We start from the raw sequence: 9,645 nt of genomic DNA, 5'->3' as shown, positions 1-9,645 counted from the left end.
CGATTTATAAATCAACCACGATGAAGAAAAGAAAGTCTAAGACGAGACATTTTTATAATCCGGGAGCTGGATGTGCGAGCGAGAATACAATAATTAGATCGTAATGTATAAACAATTTGTTCAATTAAGACGATTGGATGAGTACTATCTTGAAAAGACAATACATGCGCTTGTAGAGGCGGTAGACTAGCCGAAAGCGAGTCGAGGATACGTTAAAGGTATTGATTTTCGGACACGAGTTTCCTTCGAAACCGAAGAGGGGTTCGCGTTTGATCGCTTTTCTCGAATCGCGACACCATCGGTTTAGACCTTTTGCATGGTTTCAGAAACAAATTCAATCGTTCCTATAGAAAAAAAAAAAAAAAATATATATATATATACATATATATATAAAAAAAATAAAACGAAATTAACGCGAACCAAATTATACCGTAGATTCTCGAATTTCGATCGACACCCATTTATCGAAATCGACTACTTTTTTCTACAAAGACTATTTCACGCGAAATTCGTGAACCACACGCGACTCGTTTCGACTTAAATCGCGCACACAGCTATACGTAAAATGGGTGGAACAAATATAACGAGGTACGCGAGACGCGTTCACGAGGTTTGCTAATCTTTACAATTTCATCCCACTAAAATGGTATTTTGTTATTTAAATCCTGAATTTATAACACGACATTAAGTTAAAAAAAAAGATAATGCTGCACGTAGCGAACACCGTTAAACAAGTATTTCGCCCGTTTTTTATTCGCCTCCCGACACCTTCCAACACCTCGTTAGATTTCTTCCACTAACGGTACATACACGCGTACACATACGCACACGCATACACTCATTCTAGAAATCCTCGTTTTGTCGCAAACGAAACGAGCCGGAAATTTGAAATTCGCGTCTGAATCGGAATCCCAACGAGGTGATCCCAAAAGTTGAGTCTCGTAGCAGACTGCCGAGGACCGACGACGTCGTTAATATTTTTCTATTAAACTCGATCCTTTTCCTACGGATTGCTGTAAAACGAGTCAAGAATTCGATGGACGTGGTCGTTTTATTTTCCTAAGTAAAATTCATCGCCGAGAACGTTTAAGTGCAAATTAACAGAGACGATTGCGTCACGAAACTTTACGACGCATCGCATCCGTCGAGTATTACTTGACAAAATTGAACAAAGACGCAAAAATGATCAAAAAGACAATGAAAAAAAGATAAGGCGTAAAAGGAAGCCTGATCGTAAATGTAGATTAATCGAAAGCGCTTGACGAGGAATGTAGAATCACCGAAGATGAAGATAAAAAAGTCAAGATTTCGTTTTCTTTTCTTTTTAGTAGGAAAGCCAGAGAACAAGTTTGTTTATTTCTTCGTGTGAAATTTAATTTCGCGACATAATTTCGTCGAAATGTTTCTCGATTATAGTACTCTACGTGTTGTCGTAAAATTACGTCAAGGAGAATGAAAGAGGGAGAGAAAATGAATTCTAGAATTGCTTCGAAGATCAATCGGACGCAACAGTCTACAGTTTCCCTCCGGTTAAATACAAGGTACTCGGGCTTTCTTATCGACGTGAAACAAATTTTAGTTTTTCGTAGAAGCGATTGATAGCGTCCTTATTGATTTTTTCAAAGGAGCCAATTTTCTCGAGTGACCGTGTACTCGGTAGTGTTGGACAAAATGTAATCCACGATTATCATTATCGAATCAGGAAAGATCAGCAAAATTCTTATCCGGACAAAGAAAATTGTTTCACTATACCATTCAACGTTTTCTCTGCCAGTGTTTTTCGTACATTACATTTCACAAATCAAGAGAAACGACCCGTCTCAATTCCGTGACGTACCCTGTACAGTCGAGCTTCTGCTGTATTTTTAGAATCGGTGATGCGATTGACAGACTCTTCGTTAGCGTCTACATAGATGGAACGGTAGATAATCTGATTCCGCAGGTAAACGACAAACAAGTTTTCTATTAGCGCGAACCAAGTCTACGAAGCATTTATATTGCAAACATAGAAAATGTTAGAATCTCGCGTCCCAGGATTTGAGCATCGTAATAAGGAAGACTGCAGCGACAAACAAGTTAGATGGTAAAACAAGACCAAGCATACTTAAACGTATTGATACCGCGACGGATTATACATAACGAATGACCAAATCAAAATATTTACAGTACCAAGTGTATATTCGTTTCTTTTTTTTTCTTTTTTTTTTTTTTTTAAATATATATAGACCCACAGAACCGAAGCTTTTTAACGTTTTTAGTTTTCGTTAGTCTACTTAGATCTACGACACTCGTGAAACGTAAAAATTTTCATCGAATAGACAAGTATATTATTCGAGTCTATGTTGAAGTGAAATAAGACGAAAAGGAATTTCAACCTGTTCAAGATCTGGAATTGGCCATACAGTTTGAGATGTTCGAATCGTACGTTTCTTCTGTGAGATCAGCGCAAGTGCAAAGTCTGCACAGCGACAAGATCCAATGTGCTGACAGAGTATATGTACATGTATTTTATTTTACGTGACATGTAAAGGCCACGGCGAAACGAGAATCAACGTAAACGAAATAAAAGGATGAAAACGAACCGAGAAAACAATATATATCTAAAAAAATGATAATTACAAAACAAAACAAAACAAAAAAATAGAATAAAAAGAAACGAAAGGCACCAGACATGTCTTCGTGGTCTTTCAAAATTCTCTTTCTACGCGTATTCTTTACACGTCTTTCCGTCCTCGCACGGTCAGCGAAATTAATTACTTTTGTAGATTTGTTTTCGAGCCGTAAGTTTCCTACGCTCTCTCTTAAATCAAGTCGAACCGAGGATATTTTGAGCATGAAATCGTTGTATACCGATTTTTACGTAAATCGCGAGTAATATGTCACAATATATGTATACAACGTAACTATCGTTGCGACACGAACCGCTGGTATGTACAGTTAGTAATAGAACAAAAATAGCGTTCCATTTTTTGTTCAGAATTTCAACGAAAACAAGAATCGGGCAAAAGTTAAGCTGTTATTTATACGTGAGCGATGGTGGCTACCAGGTTGTAGTAAATAATACCAGAGGATACATCAAAGGTTAATCGCTTATCGTCATGCGAACGTTTTCTTCTTCTTCTTCCATTCGCGTTTGCATATTTATATAGTTTTTACGAATAAGAAGATGACGGGCAAAATGTTACTGGAGTACAAGATGAAGAAACAACGTGGCCCAATTATTAGATTATTTCAATTATTAGAGACATTTATTAACGGAGACTTGTTTATCTTTTGTTTGTTCTTTGAGATTTTGATCCAACTAAGAATTTTGCTAATTTCTGCACGATAGTTACGACGAAATATTGTGGTATACTATTGTCACGCTAATTCTGCCCGCAGAACATGGACTATAAAAAATAAAACGCATCTGTTTTTCGACGAGCTATATACACGAGAATTTAACGCGAAAACGAAGAGCTATTGGAAATAGTAAATGTAACTCGACAAATATAAGTAACAACTATAAGGTTGTTTCCTGAATAGTTCTTTTTATATAAACGGAATACATGCAGCGCGAGTAGTCTGCATTGATTTGTGCTGTAAAGTCGTATAAATATCAATACGACACTCAACGTACTTGGCTTCCTAGCTAGGATTAATCGAAATCTATAAGATTATACGTTTACGAGCGCAAAGATAATGGACACACTCTATTAGTAGACTGTATATAGCGGTGTTCGGTAGTATACGTTAAGTGGTCGATCGTCTGCTTAAGAAAAAACCCGCAAACAAAGTTCAACATCGAGACATCGTCCTTTCTTTGGTATTATCCCTGAATCTGTATCATCGTATCGATGATTCCTTGTTAGACTTCGAATTTAATAATTTACGTCTTTCTCGTAAGTATATCAGTCTGGACAACAGGGTATCATTAGCATCGTACGTTAACGCGTTAGATTACCGGAGAAGCCATCGTAGGGCCATTGTTTTCGTTCTGTTCTTTTTTCTCACGCGTTTGATTTTTTAACACTCCGGGGTTCTTTCTTAATCAGGCCATCGAGTTGTCGTTGAATGTATTAAGATAAAATAATAATACGAAGCTTACACCTCGCAGACATACAGCCTCTGCCACTAAATGTATATAAGAAATATTATATGTATAATGACAGATAGCGAATCGATTTTTAAATGATCATTTAGATGGCAACTATGTTAACGCAAGCCGCCCAGAAGCGAAGACCTACACACGCTACCTTTTCGAGTAGAGTTCAGCTGTCGCGTTAACTTTGAACTCTATGAAATAATGTTCACGTACTCTTTTTCTTTATTTTCTCGTTATTTTCTTCCGATTATTCTCTTTGGTTGTTGGTTAAATCCTCGCGTTGCATCATTTTGTCCAAAACGAACGAAAGACTTCGTATATCTATGTTCCACTCTCGCCAGATGTATCCTGACAATTATACGATCCCATAACGAGAAGGGCTTTTAAAATTAAAGTGTGTAGTAATTTGTAACTGATCGATATTTAAATGTTATAAGTACGTATATCGAGAAGAATGAAAGAGAGGGAGCTTTGAATAGTGCCTGCTTAAAAAAAAAAAATGAAAAAAACAACAACCCAATCTACTGTATCTATAAATGGTTAGACACGGTATGTACGTTGTTTCATACATGGTAAATGAAACATAGAAGTACCGTAGCCAAGTATGGGAAAAAGTGTTAACTAATGAAATATGTTCGTTATTTTGGTAATTATACAAATTGTCATGCACAACGAAACACGCTTATGTCGAGTTCGTTTAGGCTAATACCTCCAACAAGTACTATTTCGATAGTCATATCGAGATTCGAACGGCGTAGAAAATTTATTCGGTAGAAAATTCCTATTTGAAATATTCTATTCCAGCATTTCCTTTTCATTTTCTTTCTTTTTTTTCATTTTAATATCTTCCGTACGATTCAAACGAAATAAAATATCGACTTATTTTTCGATCATGTTTCACTAATCTCATATTTTCTTACTACATCAGACCACTCTTACCCATACTATACTATGAGTTTACGTTATTCGATATTCTTAAATGTACATAAGAACCTATGTGGTCGTAATTGTATGTAAATACTGTTAAACGTTCTATAACTCTACTGAAATATGAATACAAAAAAAATTGGTTATTTAGTATAATTCCGACTTTGGACTTGACTTACTTTTATCTCAGGCTCCTTCACTTGTAACGTGGTATCCATCACAGCTCCGCCAATTACAACCTGCATTAAACCGATTTAACAATTAGAACAAGAAAAAGCGACACAGGGTACAGAAACAGAATCGCATCTTCTTTAAACTTACCGGCCTCTGTTCTGATTTTAGAAAACATTTAGATGCTGTGCTATTAGGAAAACTTTGACGCTTCTCGATAAGATTTATTGCTATTTCTGCTGCCATGTTTGCATTATTTTCTATGAGTGCCATGTCTGCAATTTTTAAAAAGGTCAATTTTATTTCAGCTTTACTTGCTTTCTCGTTACAAGATTTGTTCGCCAAGCGATCCGACCGTACTTACTGGCTTGAAGAGATCGACCATAAGTGATTTCATTTAACTCCTCTAACAAAAATGGAGTTATACTCTTTCCAGTTATATCCTTACATTTTGCACTTTCTAAAGCTTTGCATATCGCTAATTCCATTTCTTTCGGATCTAACGCATACGCTTTAGGAATAGGAACGGCAAACAGTAATCCTGTTCGAAGACCTAATTTTCTTTGAGTTTTTAGAATGTCTGCTGCTTCTTTTGAATTGGAAACTTTGTGCTGCACGTTTATTTTTTGAAATGTTTCGGTGCAATAAAATGCTGGGAAATGATTTGTGTCGCCAATTTTTATTACAGGAACTCCCTGAGTTTCCTGAAAAGAAATATATGTTGCGAAATCTTTGGCATAGTAACGTGTTTCTATTGCATAAAAACGTATACTAACTAGGTATTCTAGCGTTTTCTCAATATCTAAAATAGATTTGACACCTGAGCAAACAACAGCTACAGGTGTACGTCCAAGTTCTATTAAATCGGCACTAATGTCGAAAGTTAATTCTGCTCCACGGTGAACACCACCGATACCTCCTGTTGCCATTATTGGTATACCCGATAAATTAGCTAATAACATAGTTGCGCTAACAGTTGTTCCTCCGTTTAACTTTTGACTCACAATTGACGATATGTCCCTACGTGAACATTTAATAGTTTTCGTAGAATCTGTTACAGCCAAGGTTTCCAATTGGTCCTGGTTCAGACCGATATGTATCTGCCCATTTACAATTGCTATAGTAGCAGGTACAGCACCCTAGAACAATAATAATCAGTGTAAACAGATATACATATCGACTCAACTGTAGAGTTTAATAATAATTACTTTTGTTCTAACAGCATTTTCAACTTTAATAGCTGTTTTTAAATTATCAGGATAAGGCATTCCATGAGTGATAATTGTAGACTCTAGGGCCACAATTGGTAGTCCATTTTTTTTTGCTGCTACTATATCATGCCCATATACAAAAGCATTGGAATTGCTGCTGAATCGACGATTATTCGATGAATATAGTTTTCTTACTTTTCCAAAGAACTTTCGAAAATATAACCATTGCATCTTTATGATTTAAATCGTATACAAATAACTATAAAACATTTAATTCACTGATAGTACACTGAAACGATAAATTAACAACTGTACTATATATATTTGAACGTTGATAACATAATAATATCAACATTATCAACGTGTTATCGAAAGTGTAACAAATTCATATTAGAAATAACTGGAAGAAATGATACAAAGATTTCGTATATTGTTCATTCTAAATACCCATTTTAATCGTAATAACGCATAAGATATTAGACATTTCAATAATAAATCTCTTCAATTTACCGATCTGATATAATCGCGATTCAATTTAATTTCGGAAGTCGTCAACTATTTAATATCATAAATCAAATTGAAATCCCATATTACAAGAATTAAGTTATCGAATGTTTTCGTATTGTTTACAATTTATTTTATTCTTAGATATTCCTCAAATCGATAAACGTTAAATAATTATTAAATGGATAAACGATCGATAAATAAATAAATAAATAAGGCCTTTAATGAAATGATAATGAAAAGGTTCTACAAAAATATACAACTAATAGTTCGGTTAACTGTCTAATTTAATGCAACTACATCACTTAAATGTGGCCAAATTTTAATTACGAAAACTGCTGACTAAACATTAGGTATCAAACGCATTCATTTTCTTAAATAGTACGGTAAGGCGTGTTGAACTTTGATCCCAAAAATCAGGGACGTAGTTAGTATAATCGTAATATCGTATAAAGTAAATCATGTGTTCATTATTAAGAAATCAACAAGCAAGAAGTATTTAAACTACGTCATATGCGTACATAAATTTAAAAAAAAACACTTTCATATTTCTTATCCAAGCGTTCATTTAAAAAAAAAAAAAACGAGAAAATGCATATAAGAATAATTCGTATACATACCTGAAGAAACTATTCCTTACTGAACTAATTCATCGTTTTAGGATATTGAATGGAATGTTTTCAACTGTTTTCAAGTTTTGCTGTTTCTTTTCGTCCAGAATAACTGAAAGAACGAGTCAATAGGAAAATTTAAGGTAATGATGTTCGTGTTACATATGTCAACATTGAAATGTTTATATTTTATATTAAAAGAACGTGAACTCGAGGATTCGAATTTTGAAATATAAACAAGTATTCAAGCACCGTGGGTTTTAGTAAGCACTGCTACACTCCTGTAGAATGTACATGTTACTATACAGCGTACGCATGAATTCGTCAGTTTGTCGTTGGACGCGTAAAAAGACTATGAATTTTAACGTTCCGTCATTAAACTTATAGATATTGTTTACCGTTATTGTTTCACAGTATTTATGCCTGAATTAATTAACAAAAATATGAAATCGAAGAAATCGAAGAAATCGGGTTCTTCTGGAATAATTTATTTAAAAATTTATAATTTCGCACAAGTTTTAGGGTAAGTAGTTATAATTTGAGAAAAATTCCGATAGAATGAATTTTTCAAGAAATTTTTTTTATAATACTATATAGAAGTTTTCATATAATTAATATTACGAGCGAGTAAATACAATTAAAAGTGAACAACTGTTATTGCAGTTGGTGTTATATACTTTATAAGTTTCTGCAAAGTGATTTCTCCTCTCCAACAAGAGCTACTTTATGGCAAAATGTTAAGTGGCCTGTTGTTATTTTTCAACATGCTGCTTTTTTGGAGGTAAGCATTTGTTCTTAGTTTAGCTATGTCTATAGAGAAATAATAAATAGGATGTATCTATTTCATAGGTAGTACACGCAGCGTTAGGTTTAGTTAAATCTAATCCTATACTGACAGCTTTTCAAATTTTAAGTAGAGTTGTAGTTGTAAGCTTTGTATTGCTGGCAACTCCAGAAAATTATGCTGCATCATCTTTTGGACTTCCATTAGCACTCTCGGCATGGTCAATAACAGAAATAATCAGATATTTATATTACTTCACAAATCTCATTGATTTTGTACCATATTTACTTACATGGTTAAGGTACGTAATTTACAAAATTGTGTTGTAATATTTTATAAGTAATTACATTGATTGAAATTATAAATGATATACTATCATTATCGCAGGTATACATTATTCATTGGATTATATCCAATTGGAGTAACAGGAGAACTTTTATGTATATATTCTGGTGTACAATATGGTCTCAAGCATCCACAAGCTTTTGATTATGTATTTCCCAGTTCATGGAATTATGCTTATTATTACCTAACTATAATTATAATGTTATCATACATTCCTTGTAAGCTATCTAAGTATTCTACTTGTTACTATATCGATAGGGTATTCTAATTATGAAATTACTATTTTTTTTCGGTGTATTGCAGGTTTTCCAATGCTGTACCTCCATATGTTTGGTCAAAGACGCAAGATTTTGGGTGGTAGCACTCATAAAAAATCTCAATAATATCAATGAAATTTCATACTTACTATACACGATACATTTGTACCTTCCACGATTAAAATAAATTGATTGGTTCATAAAAATGTAATCGTAGTGTATGAAAACCCATTTTCTTTTCAGTACTTGACATATTAGTATATTTATTTATCAATTTCCACACTGTTAACAAAATGGATAGTCGTCTGACGCTAAACCGGTAAAACTAACTGAACTATGATACTATGAACTAACCATCTAATCATACATCTATAGTCAGCCCTGGCCAGCACTCTACTAATGATATTAGTAAAATGGTTTAGTATCATTTAGTAGCATTTGGTTCGTAGTGAAATTATTACAGTTAAATTAAAATTTTAATTAATACAACTTTTTGCGGACCAAATTTTCTGATTCAAGCATGCGATTCATGGACACACAAATGGGTCGCCACCTCGCGGTCAAAAGGTCGAACTAATTTTTCGAAGATATGTATATATGACACATATTATACCACTAACATCTCGTTTTCTGTATTATTAACTTAAAATAAAATAAAATAATAAATCTAGGAAGTAATAAAGTGGTCAACGCACACGTAATTATGCCAAATTCATCATTTTTTTAAATATTTCATTTCATACTGGTTTTA

General features: G+C 33.8%; 2 protein-coding genes across 2 annotated transcripts in view; one reads left to right on the top strand and one right to left on the bottom strand.

Annotated features, from left to right (window-relative positions):
• Positions 1 to 9,266, bottom strand: part of LOC128895617 (uncharacterized) — a 33,804-nt gene extending 24,538 nt beyond the window's left edge. The window contains exons 1-7 of the mRNA XM_054158355.1: positions 9,249 to 9,266; positions 7,518 to 7,620; positions 6,391 to 6,682; positions 5,959 to 6,321; positions 5,547 to 5,886; positions 5,333 to 5,457; positions 5,191 to 5,250 (exon numbers count right to left, since the gene is read on the bottom strand). Coding sequence (XP_054014330.1) covers positions 5,191 to 5,250; positions 5,333 to 5,457; positions 5,547 to 5,886; positions 5,959 to 6,321; positions 6,391 to 6,624 — 1,122 coding nt within the window. The 5' untranslated portion in view covers positions 6,625 to 6,682; positions 7,518 to 7,620; positions 9,249 to 9,266. The remainder of the gene's footprint in view (positions 1 to 5,190; positions 5,251 to 5,332; positions 5,458 to 5,546; positions 5,887 to 5,958; positions 6,322 to 6,390; positions 6,683 to 7,517; positions 7,621 to 9,248) is intronic.
• On the top strand, positions 7,822 to 9,100 carry LOC128895626 (very-long-chain (3R)-3-hydroxyacyl-CoA dehydratase hpo-8). Its single transcript, XM_054158372.1, has 5 exons — positions 7,822 to 8,031; positions 8,172 to 8,289; positions 8,358 to 8,593; positions 8,680 to 8,855; positions 8,941 to 9,100. The coding sequence occupies exons 1-5, from the start codon at positions 7,928 to 7,930 to the stop codon at positions 9,018 to 9,020; spliced, it is 714 nt and encodes a 237-aa protein (XP_054014347.1). The 5' UTR covers positions 7,822 to 7,927; the 3' UTR covers positions 9,021 to 9,100.
• Positions 9,267 to 9,645: the final 379 nt, after the last annotated feature.

Source organism: Hylaeus anthracinus, unplaced genomic scaffold (genome assembly GCF_026225885.1).
Source record: "Hylaeus anthracinus isolate JK02 unplaced genomic scaffold, UHH_iyHylAnth1.0_haploid 5, whole genome shotgun sequence".
Classification (NCBI taxonomy): Eukaryota; Metazoa; Arthropoda; class Insecta; order Hymenoptera; family Colletidae; genus Hylaeus; species Hylaeus anthracinus.
This window is presented reverse-complemented; position numbering and strand designations above follow the sequence as displayed.